The sequence below is a fragment of the Mustela erminea genome, chromosome 5, assembly GCF_009829155.1.
Source record: "Mustela erminea isolate mMusErm1 chromosome 5, mMusErm1.Pri, whole genome shotgun sequence".
NCBI lineage: Eukaryota > Metazoa > Chordata > Mammalia > Carnivora > Mustelidae > Mustela > Mustela erminea.
The window spans coordinates 86,883,935-86,911,697 of NC_045618.1; the positions used below are offsets into that span (position 1 = coordinate 86,883,935).

At 42.3% G+C, this 27,763-nt stretch overlaps 1 protein-coding gene across 4 annotated transcripts in view; it reads right to left on the bottom strand.

Annotated features, from left to right (window-relative positions):
- The window catches only part of SLC25A21 (solute carrier family 25 member 21), a 493,157-nt gene that overhangs the window by 52,653 nt on the left and 412,741 nt on the right, over nucleotides 1-27,763 (bottom strand). For all 4 annotated transcript variants that reach the window (XM_032344079.1, XM_032344081.1, XM_032344080.1 and 1 more), the window contains one exon: nucleotides 43-109. In XM_032344079.1, the coding sequence (XP_032199970.1) occupies nucleotides 43-109 (67 nt within the window). The remainder of the gene's footprint in view (nucleotides 1-42; nucleotides 110-27,763) is intronic.

The following is a 27,763-nucleotide window of genomic DNA, read 5'->3' on the forward strand; positions in this document are numbered from 1 at the left end:
GGATGTCTGTTTTCACTTGGTGGAAAGGTATGCAATGCTTACCTTCACTGCTCTTTTTGGTGTTTCAGCCAAGATTGGTGGCAGAATCCCCTTGTAGAAACCAAACAATCTATTGGAGAAATAAAAGATTTCATGTAAAGGAATCAGGAAATAGGTAATTCTGCCTTTGTTATGGATAAAGCAACTAATCTTAAAGTATTCCCAGTTACTCAATGGAGCACACCAATCATGAAGTCTTCCTTTGTTTTAATTATAAAGTGCAGAGATTATGAATTCTATACTTATCAGCTCTATGAAATTCAGAAGAATAAATGGCACCAGAGACTGGAATCCCCTGTTGCTAAACACAACAATGAGTTGTACCTTAAGAATGAACTTGACATTTCTCACTTTGAGGGATCTTGAATTTTTTCCCTCAGTTGTGTGGTAGGTAGTCCACAGTTTTGCACTTCTTCCCTTGTAAACAAATGAGGTTAGGGTTATACCTAAGCCCACTAGACTGGAACTTTCTGAGCTAACAAGGGGCACAAATCCTCAATTCCAGCTTTGCTAACACAAAGGACTAACAAGCTCTATGACTATGGAAACTGGGCTACCACCTCTGTCCTGAGTTAGTCATGATTTTTTTTAACTTCCTTGATGGAGATAGAAGGTCAGGGGCATATGTTGCTGACAGAAGAAATGTCAAGCTTCCTTGCTGATATGCAGTCTTACGAGGCCTGGGACGACTGTCGCTGCCAATGTTGAGGGACTTGTCACATACTCAAATGTTTTTAGAAACAAAAACAAAAACAAAAGACAAAACTGAGAATGAGAGCCATATGCTTATGATAAGGTTCATAAAATGTCACCACTTATTTCATATTAGATTTTAAGATTCAAAATTTTAAATTTGTCTACCCTGGAAAAAAATATATGCCACACACTCATTTTAAACCTGAAATACATAAATAGAATATTCCTTATTATTTTCCGAGATCATTGGTTTTCCTGATGAACCCATAAGTGACTACAGAAGAAGGCAGGACACAACATGTCTGTATTTTAGGATGTCCACTTAACACGGGGCTGGAGCTTTTCCCATTGACCTCTCAAACTTCACTCCAACTTCCTTAAGTTGGGTTCTGCTTCTAGAACAAGTTGAGAATTTACGAATACTAATTCACTGTGCCACCCAGTCCGACATGGTGATTTCTCGCTCTTCCTGGATTCATAGGTGTACAAAGCACACTTCAGTTAAGGAAGCAAAGGGCTTGTTTTATAGCTTCTACATTGTTAGCTCCTTGAGGGCTGAGTGTGCATTAGTGTGCTTACCCGAGGGGCTTCTCTGTGTGTGGCTATGTAACCAGGACACAAACTTTGTTAAGCATATGGATTTCGCAAAGGGGAAGAGAGGAATCAAATGATCCCCTGAGATGAGCTTACTCTACGTGCTAGCAGACATATGATTTGAAGAATTATGGGAATTCATGCTCCTCTTTTCCATTCCAATTTCAACTACGAATGCCTGAAATTCACTTATAAAATTCAAATACCACCACTCTTTATCATTTAAATTTCATTATAAATTAATCATAACATAATTTTCAGCACAAGAGTGACTCAGAGTGAGCATAGGCTCGGTATTCCCAGAAGATAAATGTGATTATCTGAATAGAAGTTCTATATTTATAATGAAAGATTTATTAGTTCTGTTCTTTCTGTGCTGATTTTTCCTTATCTGGAAGATTATGTCTGGTTTTGGGGGAAAATGTTAAGAAGAACATTTAAATAACTAAAGCTTCTAGAACAGAGTGTCCCTGTTAATAACAGAGGTACTTGAAATCTCATACAGCAGAGAACAGTTAGAGGAAGAACAGTCGCTCAGCCTGGAGAACAATCATAGGGAGAAACATGATGGATGTGATCAATCTCTTGAAAGATGAACATGTAGGAAAGAGCTTCGACTTCTCTGTTCATTTCCAGGTGGTAGAACTAGGACCAACAGGTGGAAGCAACAAAAAAAAGACACATTGGTCTTGCAGGAGCTTAACATAAGGAAGTACTCCTAATAGAACCATCTACAGATAGAATGGGCTGTCCTAAAAAATGATGAGTTCTCCTTCCTGGAACATGGTCAAGCAGTGTGGATGGCCACTTGTCATGGATGTCAGAGATGGGATATATACGGCAATGGATGAACTTAATGGCCTCAAGATCGGTCTACTCCAACCCTCAGATTTTGTTGTTCTGAGAAATGTAACAGGCGGATATGGGAATGTGCTCTCCTGAAGAGACAAAATCTTAACTTCAAACTTTTGCCTGAAGTAGAGCACTGCTTCTCTGGAGGAGGACAGAAATCTTTTAAGTAACGCAGAAGGTCTTCATTTTAAAAATGATGGGAGAAAATATTAAAAAGAGGTGTAAGGCAGGAGGGAAGCGAGGCAGCTGGGAGAACCATAAGGATTTAATCTGAAAAGAGCGGGGAGGTCCAGAGCCCTCTGCTTCAAGTTGGCGATGCTTCCTTGATGTGAACCTCCTTCCCTTCTCTCTGCTTGGCTCCTTTCATGTGTAATCACCACCCTCCCCAACTCTCTGCCACTGCCTCCAGCCATCCCACCATCCTGAACTTTCTAACAGTGAATGAACAGCTTTAATGGGAAATTCTCAAGGACCATAGGCAGGCTTTGCTGGAAAATGGGAAGCTAGATCTACTTCCTTGCATTGTTTCCACAGTATATCTTTGCAATAGTGGACATCTACAGAAGAGTTAGGCCAGCACTTCTTCTGTTGAGAACTGCCCCACCCAATTTTTTAAAAACACTGGTGACAACACGTGAGTACAATATGATACTCCTTGTAGGCAGTTGGTTGATTGGGCAACTCACCAAAGGGATCCAAATGGTATTCTGTCTCTTTGCCTCAGTTAATCTAATCCAAGCTAGACCTAGCAGAGTTTTTCTCCAGGATTTGAGAATTAGAACTGAAAAGGTCAAGTCTTGCTCTGTGTGGTTCAAGCTATAAGACAGAAAGCTAGCATGTCAGTGACCGTCACTTTTTCTGTTATTTGGAGAAGGTTAACCTGTAGTGATTTAAAGAAAAAAAAAAAAAGGAAGATACCATCCAGGGAAACACAAAAGCAAGATGGAAAAAAGCATTTCTCGTACTGGGTGTATGACCCTGTTGTCAGCAATTTTTTATACTTAGTTACATCTCAACCCTTCTTGAATATTGGCATTTCCCTTTGCTTTTTGTTCTTTGAGATACTGAGTATCATTTAGAATAAATTCCTTTTTTTTTTTTAACCTAAATAATTCTGAGTTTGGTTTATTACTTAACAACCCAAGGTCCTGGATCCAGAAAGTAAGTTTCATGGTCCCTACAGTCAAAATGCCTGCCACAGGACCTCCGTGCCATGCCCTCTCCCACGAAGAGGCTTTTTGTCAGTGAAGATCGGCATTTTGGTCAATCAGAAGAGTCACACACAGAATTAGAGAAAAAGAATGTGGTGGGGAAGGGCGCAAGCTGACTAGCTACTTTTCTGACTTGATTAGATAATTACTGGAGGCTTTCTGAAGGTGGAGTATGACATACAGTTTCTTAAAAACAAAAAGGAATTGTAACGTTTTATGAAGGAAATACTTTTTTTTTCTACTAGAGAACTAATGTTTATACCCACATGCACTGTTCACTCTGCCAAATTTTTCTGCCTTCATGTAGCTTTGGCTTGAAATACAGAGCATATGGCTTAGGAGGACAATAACTAGAGAAGTTAAGAGATTTGTGACACCCATATCAACATGCTTTATCCTGCTTACTTCTCAAGAAGCAGACTGACACATCCGGTCTACTCCCTAGATGAATGGAAAAGAATTCTAAAGTGTATGAGGCATTAAGAGCAGTTGTTTTCCCTGAAAAGGCAGTAAGGCCATGATTCTGGCTTTAAGTTTTGACCAACAACAAGCCAACTGGAGAACTCTTTGGAAGAGGCACAAGAACCAATGCAAGACCTCCCATAATAAGGTGGTATGACCTATATGGCAGCCCTCACAGCTTGTTTCTCAAGATTGTTACTTCTAAAAATTGCCAATTTGATTTTAATTATTCTATGTAAGAAAATGTTAACTTGGATGTTTATGGACTTTTGTTGATATTGGTGTAAGTAAAAATTGTCACAAGTTGTCGAAAGCTTACAACGTACTAGCCACTCTGTTAAGAATAAATGTATGTAGGCATATGGACATATTTTAATCTCCTTCAACTTTCACAACAATCTTGGAAGAAGGCGTGATTATTTTCTTCATTTTGCAGGTGAGACCTACTGTCACATCACTGCTAAACAAGGGACAATGACTCAAATCAAGTTCCCTTGTCCTCACGGTCCACGTCCTTGACTGCTGGGCTATGCTCTATTGTAATTTTTCTTGAAATAAATTTATTTCCATAAACACTTTTGAAAAGTTATTTTATGTTGCAAAAATGTCTTATTACTTCTTATTTTAGGAAAAGTCAGAAATGGCAATCAAAATTCAGTATCGTAGTCCCATTTCCATTCAGTTCTATTTTAAAGTAACCGATTGATCAGGGCTGAGATGAACAAGATCATTTTTTTGTGAAAGCTTTTGGGTTCTTAAGTATTTTCTAACTGTATCAGAATGAGAAAAAAAAAGTGGGCTCAAGGATAAATGTTTTTCCCCCCAGGATATTTTGTCCTTAAAAATACCAGGATAATACTGTCAGTGTGGGAGAAAGATAATACTTCAGTAATATGATAAAGCACTGAAATATTAATACATATATTAAAGGAAAAACTGTTATTAAAGCCAGTGGGGAGCACTGCTGGTTGCTCACCCAACAGATATCCCTTTTTGTTCTTTGGGATGCAGGTAGTCACCATGCCCCATACGTAGGGAAGAAACCCCTTCTCCAGTCCAGAGGTGAAGCAGCATTCTTCAAGCCAATCATGGTGGTCCCATTCCCTTGCTGGTGAATCCTGTCCCATGCACGGACACATGATCCAAACCTAGCCCATGAGACCAGTGGTGGGAAGAGGGGGAATACATGTTGGAAGACCCCAATTTCCAGCCTAAGGAAAACAGGCAGGTGGAAGGAAAAGTCCTTCTTTTTTGCTAGTTGTTGTGCTATCTGCATGAAATGCCTGTATACTGGAATCAAATGAGATATCAATACCCACAAACCGAAGAAGGCCGGCACAAAGATGGGAAGGACCTGGATCTCAATGACATTATTGGGCTGTTGAATTAGTCAATCCTAGCAATCTTGCCTCCAGATTTCTGGTTAGGTGAAATTAAAAATACATCTTTAGGGGCGCCTGGGTGGCTCAGTGGGTTAGGCTGCTGCCTTCAGCTCAGGTCATGATCTCAGGGTCCTCGGATCAAGTCCCACATCGGGCTCTCTGCTCAGCAGGGAGCCCGCTTCCCTCTCTCTCTCTCTCTGCCTGCCTCTCCATCTACTTGTGATTTCTCTCTGTCAAATACATAAATAAAATCTTTAAAAAAAAAATACATCTTTACTATCTCAGTTGCTTTCAACTATGTCTTCTGTTAACCTCTAGCTAAAAGAACTTGAGAAGAACACGCACATGTAGCTTTTTTTTTTCTTTTTTAAAGATTTTATTTACTTATTTGACAGAGAAGGGGCGAGAGCAGGAGCACACGAGAGCAGGGGGAGTGGGAGAGGGAGAGCAGGCTTCCTGCGGAGCAGGGAGCCCGATGCGGGGTTCCATCCTAGGACCCTGGGATCATGACCTGAGCCGAAGGCAGAGGCTTAACAACTGAGCCACCCACGCACCCCAATGTAGTTTTGATCTTCATTAGCAAATAGCCTTTAACACCCCCAATTCTGAAAAAGCCTTAAATGAGAAATCTTCCATCACAATTACAATGAAGGGAGTTGTTGAATGTTAAGCAAAGCATTTAGAAGCAGACTGTGAGAACCATTTTGAGAAATGCTTTTAGATTATTTCTTTCAGGAGCCCATCGCACATTCAATCCCTGTCCTATTAGGATGATTACCTATGAGAGAACCCCATACCACACATGGAATAGCTCAAAGCAAATATCAGGATGGGGTTCCAGGTCTCCAAAGCCATTAATGGTGGTTCATATACTAATGAGAGTTGTGATTCAGAAACATAAGTAGATACAGAGTATTACAATATTGGGTCACATTTGTTTTTCATTGTATAATCAAAACAGGCCTTGTATTACTTATGTTCATCTATAAAATGAAGATCAAAACTGCATTGCACATGTCCTTCGCTCAAAGACACAGCTCATACATAGCTTATTTAAAATACACACTTGTGCCAAACCCCACAAAATAATTTTACCCCTCAATCCCCCCCACCCCCATTTTTTAAAGTGTGAAACTATTTTAACGTATTGGGTGGCTCCAAAGTCACAGACCAATCAATGAAAAGATGCTGATTGTATGAAGGAAGGAGACGTGGAATTTCCTTTGAGTTCCAGTTTGTGTCCCTTCTTGGTGGTTCACTTACGGCAAGTCGAACCCTTGAAGAAGCCTTCCTGCTGTCTCTCATTAGTAGGGTCTAATTTTAGGTTACCTTGTTCAAGGTCCAAACTTCAGACGCCCAAAGAAACTAGACAGATCCTTAATTAAACATCTTGTACCTGACAACATCTTTAGTCCATTTGGATGGCTGAATAAAAGTTACTGGCTTTCAGTCAGCTACTGAAACTTGAAGATTTTGTGGTAAATAGCGGGGAGACAGGACAGGGCTTAACATTCTCAAAATTTGACTCAGGTAAAGAAACCAAAAAGGAGTGGAAAAATCGCATATTCTGTCTGCCCCTCCTTTCTTCCTTCTGAGTCACCCCCTTGTTTGTCTTGCTGTTTTTTTTCCAATTTAGTATGTAGAAAATGTTTGTTTGGAAGTCATTTGTACCGTGCAGTTGGACTGCTCCTTCGGGCAGGCTGGGAAATTTCCGAAGTCGCTGGGCTAGTAAGCAGGATTTCGGTGTTAGGAAAAACAACATGGAATCTTTTCTTTGTGGCCCCCAAGGAGAAAGGGAAGGATGTAGCTCCTTCTAAACCATCCTTGGGAGGGAGTTAAGCCCTGTTGTCCATCAGAAAGGTCGTCAGAAAACTCAACTGATAGGTTACTGTGAAAATGAGTATAAGAAAACCGTAAATAAAATGTCTTCTAGTCAACTCTGCTGCCAATGGAAAAAGGCTTTTCCTGGTTGTCGGAGATGAAGAGCTTTGGGGCCAAATTGCTGAGACTCATAACTGAGGTCCAGCAACGATAACACCAAATACCAGGATCAAGGTGCACATCATCCAAGCCTGAAAAGGCCAATTAAAGAAATGATTTCCAAGTTTTAAGGGCATTTTCAAAGCCACCTGCAGCACACTCCCACGCAGCCTGAGAAGGATGCTTTCACCTGGATCCCAGTTCTTTGCCAAAAACCTGGCATTCAATAAGTGTTCAGAGCAGCAATAATACTCACCGTTGAAGCATGAAATAGGAACGACAGGGAAAGTGACACCAGATCCCCAGTTGGGGAAATTGGAAAGCATTAACACGTCTGTGTACCTAACAGAGCACAATTACTACATTTTTATTTTGTTTCAACAGTCAGAACCTAAATGAACATCACCATTCATTTCTGTTCTGGGCAATGATCCAAGCTCATCTTTGGTACAGTTGATTTTGAAGCCTTACAGTCAATCATATCGTCACAATTTGTTCTTCTTTCAGGCTTCAGGCATCCTCCTGATTTCCATTTCTTGTTTGGAAGCCTTGAGTCATCTGCTCTGGCAACATGACCAACCCAAATCAGTCATTTTCTCCAAATTACATTGAAATGGGGATCCTGCTAGTTTGTTTTCTTCCTCCTTCTTTCTTTTACATAATTTTCCCTTTAAGGATCTCCTAATACAAAGCTGATTGAAGGCATACAATATCCTCTTTCTTCTGCTGTTGTCAAGTCCAAGTTTCTTACCCACATGCCGTAGCTCTGTAATTAAAACAATGAGGGTGGCGCTCAGCCCTGGCTTCTGAGTGCAAGGCTTCTACTGCTCCATCAGTCGTGGTACCCCAGGGCAGAGTTCTGGCCTTGACACTACACCTTTAGGGCATTATTCTGACATTATTTCTACCCCACAAGTCTCAGTGGTTCAAGGAATCCAAATGAAAGAGTGGTTTCATAGCTCTGTTATTTGAATTACGTAGAATCTACAATCTGAAGTTCACAAAATTGCATGCATCTTGGGGCCATTTCCATTTAAGCAAAGGAGAGAGGGAAAACTAGGCATCCTTCAAAGGAGAGGAAAAACAGCTTAAAAAGACAAGTGACACCGAATCGGCTTTTAAAACCAGCCACTGAAATTCAAGGAAGTGCAACCCAACAAAAGTTTCAGCTAACGTTGTGACACAAGCCTAACACAAGTTTTTCCTTCTTCAACTCCTATCAGGTCTTCAGGCACAAACAATATAGCTATTATTTTTCATTACAGGGAATTAATTGAACTAAGTTTCTGCACATGGTCCTTGGATATACTTGTTAGCTCAAACCATGCCACTTTCATTGTATGCTATATGGAGGGATTCTTTAAATTTCTCCTGAACACCCATTTTTCACTGAACTTTTAGTGGGATTCTAGCATGTCAATTAAACTTTGTTACTATGTCTAAAGTAAACTACAACTTTGATTTTCTAAGACACAGAAAAATTAGTTTAGCTGTCAGTATCATTTAGGAGGTAGGTCTATGGCTCGATTCCCTGGAAAGTTGGCTGGGTGCTCGATGCACTAAACATGTTGCACAGCTCAGCCCAGGGAAGGCATTAGCATGATATAAGAACCAGAACCCTGATGGAAAATGCTAAGGAAAGCGAAAGCAAAAAAGATATTTGGGAAGTGACCGAAGTAAATAATATGGGCACAGTGTGGTGTTAATTGCTCCATTAATCTCTAAGTGAAGACAACTACTTAGGAGTGACTGTACAAGAAGTGTATTAATATTCAGTGACAGTGGATTGTCTTGCTTATAAAGATAAACATGTTTCCACTAGGAAAGAAGAATCATTTAAGGGCAGTCTTTCACTCATGTAGATGGCAAGTAGGAGGAAGTGAACTTAAAAAACAAACGAATGAATGAACAGACAAAACCCCCAAACCAACCGAAGCAACACTATTTCTTGGAGAGAGACCGAAAGCCAGGAAAGAAGTCCTGATCGGGGAGTCAAAAGTTCTTCACCAGCCAGCTCTCTGCTACACATGGCCCGCTGAAGGGATTCCTTGCTTCATCCTACTTACCCCATCTTCTCATGAATCCCCATTTTTTTTTTTTTTTTTTTACCTCTTCTCTTTCTAATTTCTGCTCTTCCCATTCGTGAAATAACTATCATTCATTTATTCACTCACTCATTCATTCAACATACTCTGTTCCAAGCACGAGGCTAAACATGTGTTTCTAGGGTCAAATGTTGATATCGCAGTCCCACTGTCCCCCTACCAATTAATACCTTAATTTTGTCCAAGAAGTCTTCTCTGAGATGGTAGGTAAAATCTTGATATTGTAGTTGCCCCCAACACTTGACTAAGATGTTGCTTTTCATCTTACATTATGTGCTTAGCACATAATAATATATGTTGACTATAACATATCAGATAATATATGTTGACTACAACTATATTCAAATGAGAACTGTATATACTTATATGCATATACACTTGTACATATATACAAGTATGTATATAGATCCATGTACACAGACATGACCCAGACATGACCCATATGAATAGTCTGAATGACTTGTATATTTTTAACTGAATAGAGTATGCATTATACACATGATTACCATATTTAATCCAGGTTGTAAATTGTTTGGCAATGGCCACTCCTGTTCTTTATCACTGCCCTCTGTCTTTTAGCATTAATTCAAGGCTACCTGTCAGTAAAGCAATATGATATAGTGGGCAGGAGTGTGGGCTCTGGAGACATACTCCTTGGGTTTGAATTCTGGCTCAACCATGCATTAGCTGTTTACCCAGCATGAAAAACCACTGGCACAAAAGGTGAGCAAATGAATTCCAAAGCACTACTGCCAGAATAGAGGTTTTTGTTTTTGTTTTTGTTTTTTGGTATGTCAGCTCTCTCTACAAGCGCTTATGAAAATGAGTTGGTATATTGTTATAATAAGGAGACCAATTTAACAGCTTGACCTGGTAGGGCTATGTATGACCACATCTGGGGCAGAAAGCCTCAGCATTCAGAGATGTCCTTCACAAACAGAACCTTACGTAAGTGTATGACCCAGTACCTTAGGAATTCACACTCTGTTGTGGAATTCTGCTACAATCAATTTATACACGTTTGAGGCCAAAGATGTTGTGCACTAAATGCAGTGCGCAGGCTACTCCCAAAGTGTAAAGTCTCATTTAGAAATTCATTAACTCATCATGGCTGCCAGTTAGTACAGTAGGCTCCAAAATTAATTTCTTGAGTTGCCCCCTAGTGGTATTGGAGTTAAATGCAACTCAACAACTGTCTCAACCCTAATGAATAAAAGCCTTGGACCAGAGCATTTTGTAGGTTACAAATTATAACCTTATTTAAAAAAAAAAGATATTCTTTTCTCTTTTTTAAAGAATTTATGTACTTATTCAACAGAAAGTGAGAGGGAACACAAGCATGGGGAGTGGGAGAGAGAGAAGCAGGCCTCCTGCTGAGCATGGAGCCCCATGTGGGGCTCCATCCCAGGACTCTGGTATCATGACCTGAGCTGAAGGCAGATGCCTTATAGGTGCCCCTATAATCTGATTTAATGGACCTTCATTTCATTGCATTAGGCTCCAAAGCAGTAGTATTATAACAGCATGGAATTCTAATGGAATTGAGACTACAGAGAGAAATTTAGAAACAAAAACAGCAATCGTGCTAAATGCTTTACAATTCTCATCCTATTCAATTTTTACCTGAAACAGATCCCACTCTTTCCATTTCATAGTCAAAACCAGCGAGACCTACAGACGTTAGCCACTTTCCCACTAGCCCAACAGCTGGAAGAGCTGGGATAAGAACACAAGTCTACTTGTCTCCCAGACCTCTGCTCTTGAGCACTCTGCATGGTTCTGTGTTCTCGGGTTGAGTCAGGGTCAAATCCACTGGGAAATGTGGCTCCACCTCTGCTCCAGGGTTCCTTCTGTGACTGTGTCTCTAGCGCTCGGGCCCCCGTGTCTGCCTACTTGGCTAAATGCTGGGATTTGGGTGGAGGAATAGCTGAGCCAGGGTTTGTCATCCGCAGTCCTTGAATTCTTACTTAACTTATTAAAACACAAGTTAAATGGGTAGTCACCAAGCTTTCTGGATGCAATAAGTAAAAGTCCATATGTACTTTAGGGACTCATGGATGTACACAGTCTCTCAGATAACTTTGAAGAAATTGCCCTTTGTATCACATTATCGTCAGTGAGTAATTAAGGGTTAACTATTTTCCTAACTCCTGCAGTCGGTGACCTCGGAAACTACAAGTTGGGTAAGTTACATAGAACTCAAATCATTTAAAAAAACAATGCAGAAGACAATCCTAGGACTTCTGGACCTTGTCTACTTCTTTCTGGTGATCTCATCCATTCCTACAAATTTAATTATCCTCCTTATGGAGATAACTGTCATACATCTCCAGTTCTTCTAGTCACCTACTCAACATCTCCACTTGGATATGTAAACGAGATGTCAAAATTATCATGTTCAAATGAATTCCTTGCTCTACAAACTTGGTCTACCCTCAATATTCTCCAGGTCAGTTAGCAGCAACTCCATCTTTCTAGTCACTAAATCCAGAAACTTAGAATGCATTTACATGAGTTCTTGCTTTCTCCTATTCATCTCGATTTTTCTGATCCAAGCCCTAATCCTATCTCTCTTGAACCATTGTGAAGGGTTCTTAACCAGTTTCCTTACACTCTATTCTCAAAGCAGTGACAGAATAATCCCATTAAAATAAGAGATAGATGGTATCCTTCCTCTGTTTCCAACCTTCCAGTGTCTTCCCATGTCCCTCAGAGAAAAACCCAAGTCCCTTCAAAGGCCCCGGGCAATGTGCTTCTACCATTTTGCACTATACATTCACCTCTTCCTTGGTTCACTCGCCTCCAAATCTACTGATCCACTTGTTCCTTGGCCCAGGCCCACTCCCGTCCCAGGACCTGTGCACTTGATGCCTTTGGTCTGGGATCTTTCCTCCCACATATCCCTATGGCTCACAGCTCATTTCCTTACATTCTGTACCAAATTACCTTCTCAGTGAAGCCTGACCTTCTTTCTCTTCTATTTAGAATTTGAACATACTTCCTTAAGTACTACCCATCCTCTCTGCCTGATTTCTTTTCCTTTATAGAAATGATCCCCTTCGAATGTGCTTTATTGTTTACCTACTTGTTTTATTTATTCTCTGTTGCTGTCACTAGGATGTAAGCTTTATGAGGAAAGGGCAGGGGCTTTTGTTTATTTTATTTGATGATGTATCCCCAGGGTTAAATACAGGACCCGGTGAAATAATAGGTGCTCAGCAAATATTTGTTGAACCGAAGAACAAATGCACTGTATTCCCATTGACTCAGTCTGGCAGTGTTGTGAATAGAAACTTGTAGCTGGCATTCTGAATTATTCCAAGATCAATCTTCTTCACTTTCCTACCAAATGTCAATTCTCGGTTTCTTCGGAATCACCTATTGATAATGGCTATTAATGAGGAAAGGTTTGGATACTTGATCCAGCAAACATGAGCAGACTTTAGGAAATGGCAACCGAAGAAACCCAGGCTTCATGTGAGTTATTATTCCTCATCAGTGACCAAGATATGGCTGAAAACTTCATTTTTACCCACCCAATAGGTTTCACCTCTTCTGCATGCTGTCAGAACCTAACTCTTGTGTTGGCACCCTCGAGGCCATGTACTCAGGGAAGTAGAAATCTCTCCAGCCCTGGCATGATTCATTGAATCACCTGGTCTTATTCTCCTAGCTTGTACTTGTATGAGATGTGAGCATGCAACTGAATTCTCACCAATGACATTTGAGGGGGATTTTGAGAGAGGTTTTTTTTCCCCCTTCCTGAAAAAAAGGATCCTTGTGCCTTACCTCCAGAAATTTGGATTTGGTAGATCTGAGTGCATGTTCAATAACTTGTATTTTTTTTTAAAGATCTTATTTTTTTATTTGACAGAGAGCGATCACAAGTACACAGAGAGGCAGACAGAGACAGAAGAGAAAGCAGGCTCTCTGCTGAGCAGAAAACCCGATGAGGGGCTCTATCTCAGGACCCTGAAATCATGACCTGAACCGAAGGCAGAGGCTTAACCCACTGAGGCACCCAGGTGCCCCAATAATTTGTATTTTTAATACTGCTCCTAATTCTGATGTTGAAGGTCCAGGAACTACACATTGAAAAATTAAAAAAAAAAACAAACAAACTTGCTTATCAAGGTTAATGACCTACGGCTGCTCTTACCTAGATGTCTATCAGTTAGGAATCAGGCCAGAGTACTCAGTACCCTTGGACCAGGTAATTCCTCTAGAAACTTTAAGAAATTGTCCTCATTTTCTTCCATTTCCTAGTCTAGAGGGATTTGACTTTTTCAGTGAAAAACCGCTAACTGCAAGTGTGCTCCGTGCCTCTGACATGGCCATCTCTCTGGCCTGAGATGAGGAAGCTTTGGATATTCTTTCCATCGGTCACTGCTGAATAGAACTCCCACCTCCCCAACCCCCACACCTGCCGGTGGCTTTGCTCCTCTGAGGGCTACTTCTTGGTTTCCTCTTTGGCTTATTTAGAACCACACAGAGACACACCAAAGACAGACTATTAGCTTGCCTACATCTTTTCAAAAGAAATTAAGATTTCATTCCGCCCTCTGTCTATGAAGACAAGCAGAAATTGTGGTGGGCAGAAAGCACATTTTCACTAGAAGGAAATTTACATGAGGGCACCCTTCACTCATTCTCTTAAGAGTCGTGTGCTTTGTGGAACAGGTACAACAGGAAGCAGCCCCTGCTGTAAAGCAAGCAGGACCACACCTACGGCTGCTGGAGCTGCACAGTGTAGGAAAACACTTCCCTTACGCTTTATGGAATGAACCAATAGAGAGCTCAGGTGTCTCTAACGTTCTGCAGGAGACTGAGTTTTAGAGAAGTGACAGTGCACGGAGAGGGTGGCTATAGGGTTAGCTTCTCAATGGATTACTTGTTTGAAGAAAAAAGACCTATGAATTACCCACTCATCATTTCTTCTTCCCACCAAAGCCACCATGTGGGGCTCTGTCCTGAGAGGTTTCCAGTCTCTTACACACAGTCTCTAGTTTTAGTTACCAATGGCTTTAGTTACCATTATCAGGACCCTTCACTTATTTATCAGCAAGTATTTATTGAGCACCTACTGTATGCCTGGTACTAATTATCAGCAAATATTTATTGAGCACCTACTGTATGCCTGGTACTAATGACCAACAGTACATATAATTTGTCATTGAAATAGCAAACATGCCATAATCTTGTCAATTATCAAGTCTGTACACTAGGATGATCCAGCCACAATGTTTTATTAGTCTGCGTAGTTTGTACATGAGGCACAAAACGCACAAGTGTATTTTTCTCTCATTTTCCAAGGAACGCTAAGTAATGGAAAGGTTACATTTGCTTATTATCCCAGGCAAAAGAATTGATTGCCTGAAAGTTAATTTGGATTCCATATTTGGACTTTGAATTTTTCTCTCCAATAAATTCATCATCCATCCATTCATTCAACAAATAACTGAGTATCTGCTATGTGCCCGTCATGGCTCTCTGGGTTAGAGATCAGTCATGACCAGTTAGACATACTTCCCATTAGCACAGAGTCTACAACCTATTTGGGAAGCCAGACAATGAACAGGCCACAAACAAGTAAATAAAATTATGTCAAATCAATATCACTGATCATTAGGGAAATGCAAATAAAAAGTGATGAGATACCACTTCACACCTATTAGGATGGTTTTATTTATTTATTTGAGAGAGAGTGTGTGTGAGCAGGGGGAGAAGCAGAGGGAGAGGGACAAGCGAGGCTGGATGTAGGGCTGCATCCCACAACCCTGAGATCACAGCCTGAGCCAAAGTCAGATGCTTAACCGACTGCACCACCCATGCATCCCAACGTGAATAAATCTTGAAGACATTATTGTGCTAAGTGAATTGATCCAGAAACAAAAGGGCATGTATCACATGAGTCTACTTCTATGAGATACTTAGAATAGTCAAATTCATAGGGACAGAAAGTAGGAGGATGGTTGTCAGGGGCTGTGGGGGGAGGGAATGGGGGAGTTAGTATTTAATGGGTACCGAGTTCCAGTTTTGCAATGTGAAAAGAGCTCTGGAGATGGATGGGAGTGATGGTTGCCCAACAACGTGAAGGTACTTATTGCCCCTGCACTGTACACTGAAACATGACTAAAGTGGTGAAGTTTATGTTGTGTCCGTTTTGCCACAACTAAAACAATTTATGTCAAAGAGTGAGAAGTTATAAGGAAAATTAAGCAGGAGGGTACCTGGCTGCTGTGAGGGCTGGGAGAAGGCTACTAATTCCCTTTGGATCTCCAGGGAAGGCCTCATTGGAAAGATACCGCTGAGCTGAGGACTTGTATTTTAGAAGAGGAAATCTACGGAAAGGGGAAATAAAATTTAGAAATGGAGAACTTTGGGGAAAAATTACAATGAGGGAGAATCCAAGGCAGCAGTTTCTAAGTTTTCCCTTTGTTCTTCACATAAGGAGGATAGAGATACCATGATTTCCAAGGTAGTCTCTTGGGATGTTCTAAAAACTAATCATAAGGTTTGTTCATGCTTGGGGTGCCTGGATGGCTCAGTGGGTTAAGCCTCTGCCTTCGGCTCAGGTCATGATCCCAGGGTCCTGAGACTGAGCCCCACATCGGGCTCTCTGCTCAGCAGGGAGCCTGTCCCGCCCACCCCCCACCTGTCTGCCTCTCTCCCTACTTGTGATCTCTGTAAAATGAATAAATAAAATCTTAAAAAAAAAAAAGATTTGTTCATGTTTTCCAGACTCATTCTTCTTCCTATAGGGAACTCAATGCATAGAAGTTGCTTATTGTAACTGAAGATTTAAAACCAAGTCATTTGTCAAGACCAACAAGAAGCAACGCCACTATTAAATATAGAATTATATGACCACAACATCTTTGGACTAGGAAGGACCCTCTAGTGTCCTTAGTCCTCTCTTCTGAAGCTTGATGTCTCTTTATAATGTCCCTGGCATGATATCACCTGGCTTCTGATCAGATGCTAGATGCCAGGACCCCACATCCTTTCTGAGCACCCCTTTGACCTGGATAACTTTGTTGCTGAAGAGAGAGACCCCCTCCTGCCTTGATCCCAGTTCTGTTTTCAGGTGACTTTCATTAGATTCTGGTCATTAGGTGGGATAGTTAATTTTATGTGTCAGCTTGACTGGGCCACAAATTTGGCCAACCACTATTCTGAGTGTTTCTGTGGGGATGTTTCCGGATGATGTTAACATTTGAATCAGAATACCACGTGAAGCAGATTACGCTCCATAACGCTGGTGGGCATTATCTAATCACTCACAGGCCTGAACGGAACAAAAGGCTGACCCTCCCCAAACAGAAGGGAATTCTTCTGTCTCATGGCCTTTGAACTGGAGCTTCAGTTCTTCCTGGTTCCATACTTTTTGGACTTGAAGTGGGATGGCAGCTCTGCAGATTTGGGGCTTGCCAGCCTCCATAAGCTCATGAGCCAATTCTTTATGATCTACATGTGGACGTATGTATGGACGTGTATATGTGCATATTCTATGGGTTCTGCTTCTCTGGAGGACCCAGACTAATACACCAGGAAATACAGAATATGTCTAATTCCGTCCCCTTGAGGAGCTACAAAATGTTTGAAGATGGTTATTGAGCACCCCGATGCCTCTTTTCTATAAGTTAAACCCTCAGCTCTTTGTATGACAGGGGCTCATACCTCACATCATTTGGAGTCCCTGGACCAAAATCCACAGTTAGAATGGGCTGATCTGGGCACAGTAGAGCAAGACCATTGCCTCTACATTCTAAATGTATTTCTACTCATGTGGCTAAAGACCAATTTAGCTTGGTTCATTCACACCATTCTGTTATGTCTATGTGTAATGCACACGCACATGTACGTGACCTCCTGCTGTGACCTACCCCTCTTCTACTTCAAGGCTATCATAGAACAAAAGGGGATGGGTATGAGTAAATACATTCCAAGTACATGAAAGGGGAGGGAAAAAAGATTTAATGAGGGTTGCTTCACATATATATTCTTACTTCATCTTTATTTACAGATGTGGAAAGAAAGACTCTGGGACCCTATGTAACTTACCCATATCATCATAGTTAAGAAGTCGTTGGGATGGGACTGGGATGAAACCCAGTTGCCTCTGATCTTGAAGCCTGTGGTCTGTCCACTACCCCACACCACACAGCATATGCACTGTGGGCATTTAAAATAATTTCCAGAGTAATAAAAAGAGAGAGAGAGAGAGATGGTGTCCAAGAGGAAAACAAGGGAAAAAACTATTAATACAAGGAAAAATCAAATTTAATATCAAAGGTATTATTAATTCACATCGTTGTTCCTTTTATACCTTCCTACAGAATTCAAGAATTCTCACAGAAAAAATTTTCACCAGCCATAACCAGAATATATGGCAAAGAAGGAATAAGTACCAGTTTTTCAGGTGTGCTAAGGAGTGAGGAAATGGAATTTAAAAACAACAATACACCCTCAGTAATATGACTGTTAACATACATTTAGTCTCAACCCTTGGCAACCATGGTCCAAACCATACTCCCACTTATATTAAATAATAATGAAAGGGGGAAAATCTGCTATCTGACCACATTTTAGAAAAATCAGACACCAAACAGTTTTCATCTTGCCATAAGTACAGAGGTTCCCTCCCTATTCACTGAAGAAAGCAACAGTGTGATATCTGAGAAAAATGTGTGGTTACCGCCCACCCTGAAAGACCAGCCCTGTATTCAGAAAGTGGGTACTCTGCACATTGAACAATCCCATGAATGACTCATCTATGCACACACACAGCACACTCACGCACATGGTGGTTTTTCCCCTCCACCTCTGTCAGTGCCCCGTGGTGGTGTCATTCATTCCTTTGAGAGCCACACTCCCATGGGGCTTGGCAACGTATCTGTCCTACTGAGCCACCAGTTGACATTCCTGGTCATGAGCTCAGAGCTGTCCCTCCCCTGCTTGAGGCGGAGTGGATTCTGTGTAGAGGCCTGGCATTTCTACCAAGACTGCAAACGAGAGCCTGGGATTCAGGGCCGAAAGTGGATTTCCTGCACAGCTGAGCCAAGTGCTTCCAACCGTCCAGCCAGATGTTTCTCTATATGGTCCTGGCAGTCATAGCTTGGGACAGAGCCAGAATTTGGCCTGATTCCTATACTGAAAAGCTTGATGGAATGCTGGGGTGGTGCCATCCCATAATAAAAGAGGTGGTCTCTCACATTGGCACACCACTCCCATCTGCCTTGGGAGTCCCTCCAAAGGGAAGAGGTGCTTGAGTAAAAGTGGGTGTGTCCAGCCAGTCCTTGCCAGGGCTGGGGTGGAGGAGGGGAGGGTGCAGGCTGAGGGAAGGTGGACGGAGAAGAAAGGTTCTGAGTGATTGGAAGCTTGTGCCAGATGGAGCTGGAAGACGGTGCTCTGTTGCTTCCCTCTGCACATGTGTGGCCACAAGGGGATTGCCTGGCTATGCACACTGCTTCACATCTGTCAGCTAAATCAAAGTTGCATAATTGAAGATGCAAAGCGAGAAACATTACGTGGTTCACAGGGCTCCCCAGAGGATTTTGGATCTGTAATCCAGTGAGGAGATTTTAATGAGACATGAGCCTAGCGCTCTCATCTGAGAGACAATCTTAGTCCAGCTGTGTTTAAGGATGTGGAAAACTTTTTTTTTTTTTTTTTTCAGAATACGGGGAGTCTTTCTCAACTGGTCACTGCCTGCCCATTTCTCTTGGCACCCTTTGGCCTTCCTCCCAGAGAAATGCTTCTTCTTGAAGCTTGGGCTATTCTCAGCATGAGGGAGGCACAAAAGGTGCTGTGATTGAGGCTTTAGGACAAATGAGTCAGAGAGGACGTGCTAGAGAAAACCAATAACCCAGTATCATTTCTTACACCCAAACTTAAACATTTTAAAATATTTAATCATAAAAGTAACACATATCCAAAGTAAACATTCAAATAGTACATAAAGCATGGAAAGCATGAAGTTAAAGTGTAAACAGGATTCTTTGCTTGTGTTCCTAGAACATCTTAAATGTGCTTTGGTAAAAATACTTTTTCCTTATTTTCAGTCCTCACAAACCAATACTTTCATAAAATACCATAAAAATTAATTATCAGGACAATTACAAAAAAGGACCCAAAAGCATGTAGAATGCCAACCAATTTAAAAAACAATTAAGTTCAGGGATGCCTGGGTGGCTCAGCCTGCTAAGCATCTGCCTTTGGCTTAGGTCATGATCCCAGGGTCCTGGGATCGAGCCCCACATTGGGCTCCTTGCTCAGTGGAGATATTGCTTCCTCTTCTTCCTCTGCTGGTCCTCCTGCTTGTGCTCTCTCTCATTCTCTCTTTCTGACAGATAAATAAATAAAATCTTTAAAAAATTAAAAAAATTAAGTTCAACAGATCACAGATTTGGATGTAGTGGTCATATCAAATTGCTATAACCATTCTAAACACCCTAATTTCTGTCCTTATTGTAGTCCACACATTGATCATTCATTTTCTTCTGGAGATTTTCAAAAATTTCTATACATATCAAACATATGAACATACAGATAATTGTTTTAAACATAAGAGTAATTGTACTACACATATTGGTCTATAACTTGCCTTTGACTTAATATATTTTGACAGCTTTCATATTAGCCCTTGAAGATCTACATCACAGTTTTTTGTGGCTGCCTGGCTCTCCACAGTCTGAATGTACTACATTTTTTTAAAAAACTGGTCTCAATATTTAGGGGTATGCAGATGGTTTCTAGATCTTGCTTGTAGTCAAAATTTGATGGCATGAGCTCTATAAATGGACTGTTATTAACTCTATAAGCCTTTAAAAATTAACATTTTAATTATTATTATTATTATTTTAGAGAGAGAGTGGGGTGGGGGAGCATTGGGAGGGAGGAACAGAAGGAGACACAGAATTTAAGCAGGCTCCACGCCCAGTGTGGAGCCTGACATGGATCTAGATCTCACAACCCTGAGATGATGACCTGAGTTGAAATCTAAGAGTCAGATGCTTAACTGATGGAGCCACCCAGGTGCCCTGATTCTATATGCCTTTTGATGCCAAAGTCACCACTAGCACCTGTTAGAATTTCTGCTTTGTGAGCAAAAGCAAAATATTTTGCAGTCCAAAGGCTCTTTACCTTCAAACCAGCTTGTTGACCATTCTGAGAGTGGTTAGTGGTGAAAAGATTGGGCTAAGCTTCTGTCACCACGTCCAGTAAATGGCACAACCTCCTCCAGAGGAGAGGGCTGGATATCCACAGCTAGGCGGTTTGGATGGATCCTTTAACAACAGGCTTTGCCTTTTCCCTTAGTAGCAGAAAAGTGACTGTGCCACAATGGATGCAGGCTGCCTAGGGGGGGTCCCACACACCACAGCCATTCCGCGGCAAGCTCTGATTAGGCTGACTCAGACCTTCCCGAAGAGCTTGCATGAAGGCAAGGTCAGCCTGGTGCTTAACCTCAGCTCGGTGCCCAATTCCTCTCTGACAGTATTTTTGCTGAAGCAGTAAATTTGGGGCTCTACACAATTACCTGCGCGATTTTTCACATTTCTGTTAGGGCCTCCGGTGGCCCTTTGTGGAAGCAGTTAGCTTTGTATGTGTAAACTACACTCCCAGCCAGGCAGGTCTAGTCAGGATGAACCTGAGCAATTGGCCCCGGCAGACTTGCTCCAGGCACAGGGCACGACCCAGGAGAGGGGCGGAGTGTTTCTAATGTTTATATTTCAGATGTCCCCAAAGCAGTCAGTTATGTCAGGTCCCTGGGCCTGTATGGAAATACTGGAGGGGATTTTGTGTTGAAAGCAAAATGGTCAAGCAGAAAGACAAGTTTTCCTTTCTACTGGGTTAGCCTGGCCAAGAGAAAGAGAAGGTTCTAGGTTTGTACGATGAAGTACTATGTACTTGGGTTTGGTTCGCCCAGACGGAGGGAAACCAGCAGTAAGTCCCATCTGCGTTTTCAGCTGAGAAGAGAAATAGTCTCAGTCACCCCAAAGGCTTATAAAGAACCTGAGGTTCTCTTGCGTGAGAATTAGGCCTATTCAGACGGGCAGTGAGGAAACCAGTTCTTTGGTCTTGCTAGAACTTCAAGCGGTCCTGAAGAGAGCGGCTCTGAGTAGGAGCATCGAGGCTAACGACCGAGGTGGAGCCACAACGGGAAAGGATGAGCTTCCTCCAGGCTGAGTCAGCTTCGCTTCGGGAGCGCGCTTTATCGGTGGGAAGGAAGAAGGCTCAACAGAGGTCTGGCAGACAACCCAGACACGAGTGGGTGTTTTTGCTCTTCATCGCACTCTCGGACTGGGCTGAGATGGCACCCTGAGTCACAGGCCTGGTCTGCATGGGGAGAGGACTCGAGGCTCAGCATCTCGCGTCCTGCAGGATTTTTTTAAAAAAACACTGGCCAAGAGGTCTTTGAGAGGAAACGTGCCCCAGCAGGCCTGCCTTACACATCCCCTCGGAAACGTTTTCTTTTTTCTTCTGAATATGCTTTTCTGCGTGGGCACCCTTCCTACTATCTTGGCCTCTTTTGTGCAAAAGCAAAGTTGTCATCTAGATCCAAGGAAAGTATTCTTATATATGTATCTAGTTTCCTTCTCAGAAAACCAGGACACCCTTTCCCAGTAAACATCTTCTCCATTTCACAGTTCTTAGAGGGACACTTTGTTGTGCTGACATGGAAATGCTTATTCTGTCTTCAGTCCCCCTGATTTTACAAACTCTCTCCAGACAGGCTCTAAATGTTTTTGTCGCCGAGAAGAGGCCTGGGTTACAAGGGGCCCTCGGAGCCTTCACACTCTGTCCCTGCTGTGTGGCCTGAAATGACCTCCTTTATGCCCTAACCTGAGACAACCACACCTCCGGAGGGGGGAAAGACCAGGACCACAGAATAATTCAGTTAATACGGGCAGGAAAAGGTGGCCCACGTCCCCCCTTACAGGTCAGAGCTCTCATCTCCAGATGATGACTAAAGCAGTTACAAAAGTAAACTGCTAAGTCCCTGGGCAATTTTTTCCTCACATCATCTGAGTAAACAATTCAGTGTGCATCTTCTCGCGCATGTGTTCTCTCTCGGTGAGTGAGGCGCGAACCCCGCTGCTCCCTGGCAGCTAGCTTGTCGATGACTTGCGGATGCTGGAACCCCAAGGGCAGCGAGGGCTGCCTCCTCTGTGACGGAACACTTGGACTGCTTTGTTCTGCATCATCACACGCCCCGGCAAAGCTGACCCAAATCACACTTTACTAGGCGTGTCTACATTACCGCCATGTTGACGGCATCATCTGAGGGGTAGGCAAGGAAAAGCTTGGTCCCTACCGACCAAGCCCTCTCAAACCTAGTGGGAGTGAAAAATGAGACATGAAGAGAACGAAACGAGAACGAAGTGCCATCCGCTGCCTGTCACAGGGAAGGGACGGCCTGCCACACACTGGCACACCCAGAGTCTGTCTAGTCACTCGAGATTTTTCCGTGCTGAAGGGAATGGCTTAGTCAGAGATGTCTGAGCGCGGGAAAAGCTCTCTCACATGTAGTTTCTGCCCGTGTTCACCTCCCTCATTCATTCCCACCCCTACTGATGACATGGAATGCCAGCCAGTGTGTTTGGGAGGATTCCCTTCAGGAACGCTCGGTCAGGAGAATGTTCCTTTCCAGAGAGAGAGAGAGAGAGAGGAAAACAGGAAGGGAGGAACGTCGATCCCAAGAGAAGAGAAAAGAAGGAAGGGAAGGACAAATGAGGAAAGAGAGGAAAAGGGAAAAAAAAGGGTATCAAGTGGTTTCTGCTTCGTTATTACTTTTCCTTTCTGCCAAAGTTGTCTGGCAGATTCTCAGAGACGGCAGAGCCGTTCCTTGAAACCAACTGGTTGTCTAGACCGGGCTTAAAGGCATCTCTTTAATTAAAGCCACAGAGATGTTCTTCTTCCCTTTCATCTCAGGCCTTGTGGGGCTCAGCTCTGGCCCTCGCCATTATCTCCTGAAATGTCGCCATTATACGTGCCACATCACCATTCAGTTTGTGCATCCACACGGAAGCCTGGGAGCATTTTTCCCTTGCTTAGGTTGGCACGACCAGCCCCTGGGGGTGTGACTTTGCTACTCTCTTGTCCATTTTTTTGTTTTCCCTTTTGAGTGCCTATCACATTAGTGTCCTGCTCTGTGCCAGATGTGTCCCTCACCACAGCCTTCCCTTCAGACAACTTCCTTGAAGGGGCAGGAACTGTGCTCCTCAAGCTGACACAATCAAGGTGCAGAGCCTGCTGAAGAGAATTTTTAAATGATTTGTAGCAATTACTGAGAATCAGTTAACCTGCACAAATTTTCATGGAGGATCATACATTGCGTTTTGTATATAAAGTAACAAACCAATAGTCTTAACTGACTTGTCAGAGGCCACACAGCAAGTTGGGAAAAAGCCCATTTAAGAGCTCAGTTTGTGAATCACTTGTCTGCTCTCCTGGCATTAAGATATACTTGCATAGAAACAACTTAAAAATTAACATGGGATTGGTCTGGATAATAAAAAGATGATACATAAGAATGTGGGCTATTACGACATTTAGAAAAATTTAACTGAATTATCAAATCAGTTACAAAGATATGTAAATTAATGCACAACAGGTTGAGTGACTTCAAAACCATAGTTAACTCCCGTTATGAGGTTTAATTATTCACCTTGTATGGGTAGTATTTGAGGTCAGTTTTATTTTTGTTCTTTTTTCCTGCCTGCTGCCAGATTTCTGTTTATATTATTGCTCAAGAGTGGGCTATAGACAAGAGAGGAGAAAATTATAGCTCAAATCCCATTTTTATCCAGTCCAATGTTTCAAAATACAGGGAATCATGAGGGATTATAGGTAGATTTTGATTAACTATATTTTCATATGTAAGAAGATACCATGTGGCAATAAACTTAGTGAAGACAATATCAACAATTCTGGTTAGACTTCTTACAGACCTGAGGTGCTCTCTCCTCTAGAGGTCGTACGGAAGGGATCTGTCATGTAGTCAGAAGACTTTAATCTCAACAGCAAAATCACATCAATACCAATCCAGATTGGGGTGCTTATTACCTATCAGGTACTGAGTTAGTTATTTTCTACATATGATTTCATCTAATTCTCATGATAATTCTGAAGTAGATTTTCTTTTTTTTATTAAATTTTTAAAAACAGATTTTATTTATTTATTTGACATACACACAGAGAGAGAGAGAGATCATAAGTAGGCAGAGCAGCAGGCAGAGAGAGAGAGAGGGAAGCAGGCTCCCTGCTGAGCAGAGAGCCCAGTGAGATGCGGGTCTTGATCCCTGGACCCTGAGATCATGACCTGAGCCAAAGGCAGAGGCTTAACCCACCCAGCCGCCCAGGCATCCCCGAAGTAGATTTTCTTAATTCCATTTTTTCACATGAGGAAACTGAGGTGAGTATAGATCCAAAAGAGGGGAGAAGCAGCTCTGGGTCATGGGACTGCTTTTCACTAAGATACTCCCCTGGCCTGGCCCTCAGTGGAAACTGTGTCTGGCTCTTGAGAAAGGCAGCTGTGAGATTTATTCAAAGTCACACAGATAGCAAGAATTTGAAACTAAGTGAGTAACCAGATTCATGGGGGGGGGCATTTATAAAGTGGAGCCTTCCCTGAATATTGCAAATTCATCTGAATTTGGAAGTATGAACTGTAATCGATTCTGTATCATGCAATGTGGTTATCCAGCATTTAAAGCTGAAATTGAATCCTAGTTCAAATCCAGGCTCTGGCACTTAGTAACTGTGGGACCCTATGCATGGATCTCTCTAAGTTTTAGTTTCTTCATCTGTAAAATGAGATGTTATGCTGCTCTCTTTGAGTTGGTATAGAGACTGAGATAGTGTTTGTAAAGAACTTACATCTGTGTATGGAGCATAGCTAGCGGTCAATAAATGTTAGTATTACTGCATCTCTGCAGCACAAAGCAGAAGTGAAAAATATGGCATTGAATTAACCCAACATACTTTCTCAGATAATTTGGCAAAAATAGGCCCATTACCTAAATTATACAGACCTGTAGTTACGTGGATACATGACCTTATGACTCCTGTAAGAAGGTAAACATCATGTCATGATTCTCTCCTTCTAGTTTAAAGAGCCTGCATTAGGGGCATCTAGGTGGCTCAGCTGCTTAAGGCACTGCCTTCGGCTTGGGTCATGATCCCAGAATCCTGGGATCGAGCCCCAAATCGGGCTCCCTGCCTCTCAGGGAGCCTGCTTCTCCCTCTTGCTCTGCCTGCCACTCCTCCTGCTTGTGCTCTTTCTCTGTGTGTCAAATAAATAAATAAAATCTTTTTTTTTTTAAGATTTTATTTATTTTATTTGACAGAGATCACAAGCAAGCAGAGAGGCAGGCAGAGAGAGAGGGGGAAGCAGGCTCCCTGCAGAGCAGAGAGCCCAATGCGGGGCTTGATTCCAGGACCCTGGGATCATGACCTGAGCCAAAGGCAGAGGCTTAACCCACTGAGCCACCCAGGCACCCCAATAAATAAAATCTTTAAGAAAAATTTAAAAGCCTGAATTAAACCATGCAGAGCAAAGAGATTAGGTTTCAGAATTTCAAAGAGTGACACCGTAATTTCATAAAACAAGAGAAACATGCTAATTAGGTAATATTTAGTGCAGACTTCTAAACACTCAGTAAAAAACTGATACACCGATTCCAGGATGGGATTGAATAGTACCACAGAGCCCCAGATTAAGGTTTTTCTCTGGAAAGATTTAGGGCAGAGAGAACACTCATTTGTTTATTTGCTCATTCTCTCATTCTCTTTTGTCCATGTGACAATGTGACAAATATTTAGGGAGTGTTGCTAAGCTGTGCTTGGGTGGTGCTGGAGATACTGGGGTGAATCACACGAGCTCTTCCCTGTCCTTATGGAGTTTATAGTCCGTGGGGGAGAGAGAGGATATTACACTGGTAGAAAATAACTAATGAATACAAAGGTGATGAATGCTTTCAAGGAGAACTATGTGTCTCTTAGTCACTCCACCACTGGAGATGAGACCAAGAAGAACCCCGAGATTCTGGGGCTGGAGAAGAAATGCTTGCTGGACTGCCCCAGGTATTTGGGTGGGGGTGTTGGGCTTGAAATAGATGTTCACTGCTGGTGTGGGATCCCTGCTTGATTTGAAGTGGTGCTCACACAGGAGCCAGACACATTAGGGCACCATGGGAAGACCAGAAAAAAGCAGTCCTATCAAATCCATTAGCACAGACACTGTCCTGGCCTCCCAGGACAACTGCATCCCAAGGGAGGAGCCAGAGAGGCTCCTTGTTCTAAGAACAATGTCTCAGCCCTGGCTCTGGGGGCTGGCTCTCATTGAGATCGCTCCTCTGGCCACAGAAGCTGAGTCCGAGTCCTGGGAACTCCTGCTAAAAACAGAATCGATGGAGGAAAAAAAATAAGTCTAAGAAGAGTGGTTTTGGTATATCATCCCATGAGACATTAAAGCACAAGCTGCTTTTGATTGGAGACTGAGATAACATAATGAAAGGGATTCTAAACTTACACTGAAACACATACATATATATATACTTATGCCGGCACAACACCCAGCATGGCTTTGTGGGACCCAGAGCTCCCTAACTTCAGGAACTGACCCCAGATGAAGCACTCACCAGCAGGGGTGGCTGAGGACAGAAACTGCTTTCACGGTCAGGGAGCTAGTGCTCCTCAAGTGTTGTTGTTGTTGTTGTTAAAGATATTATTTATTTATTTGATAGAGAGAGATCACAAGTAGGCAGAGAGATAGGCAGAGTAAGGGGGGGCGGAAAGCAGGCTCGCAGCTGAGCAGAGAGCCTGATGTGGGCCTCGATTCTGCGACCCTGGGATCATAACCTGAGCAAAAGGCGGATGCTTAACAACTGAGCCAACCAGGCGCCTGACAAATTTTGTTTCAATTAGAAATGCATGTTTTAAATATGCATGTACCAAGTTCCAATGAAAAATGTATTTCTTACTTTTGGTTGTGATCAAAGAAAGTTGGCAAAATACTGGTCTGAGTTGTACATTCCTGTCCAACGGATATTCCCAAAGTATAATCCTGTCATATTGCTCTCTTGCTCAAATGTCTTCAGTGGTTAACTATAGCAACTAAAGGAAGTGCCCACTCTTACTCTGGATTCCATGACTTTTTTGACTTGGCTTAATTTCCTTTCTAGTTTATCTTGTACTATTTTTTTTTTAAAGATTTTATTTATTTATTAGAGAGGGCGAGCAAGCAAGTGGGAGCACAAGTGGAGTGGGGGAGGCACAGGAGAGGAAGAAGCAGGCTTCCTGCTGAGCAGGGAGGCTGATCTGGGACTTGATCCCAGGACCCTGAGATCATGACTTGAGCCAAAGGCAGACTCTTAACTGACTGAGCCACCTAGGTGCCTCTATCTCCCGCTCTTTTTGTACACAAGCTCCTAACCAG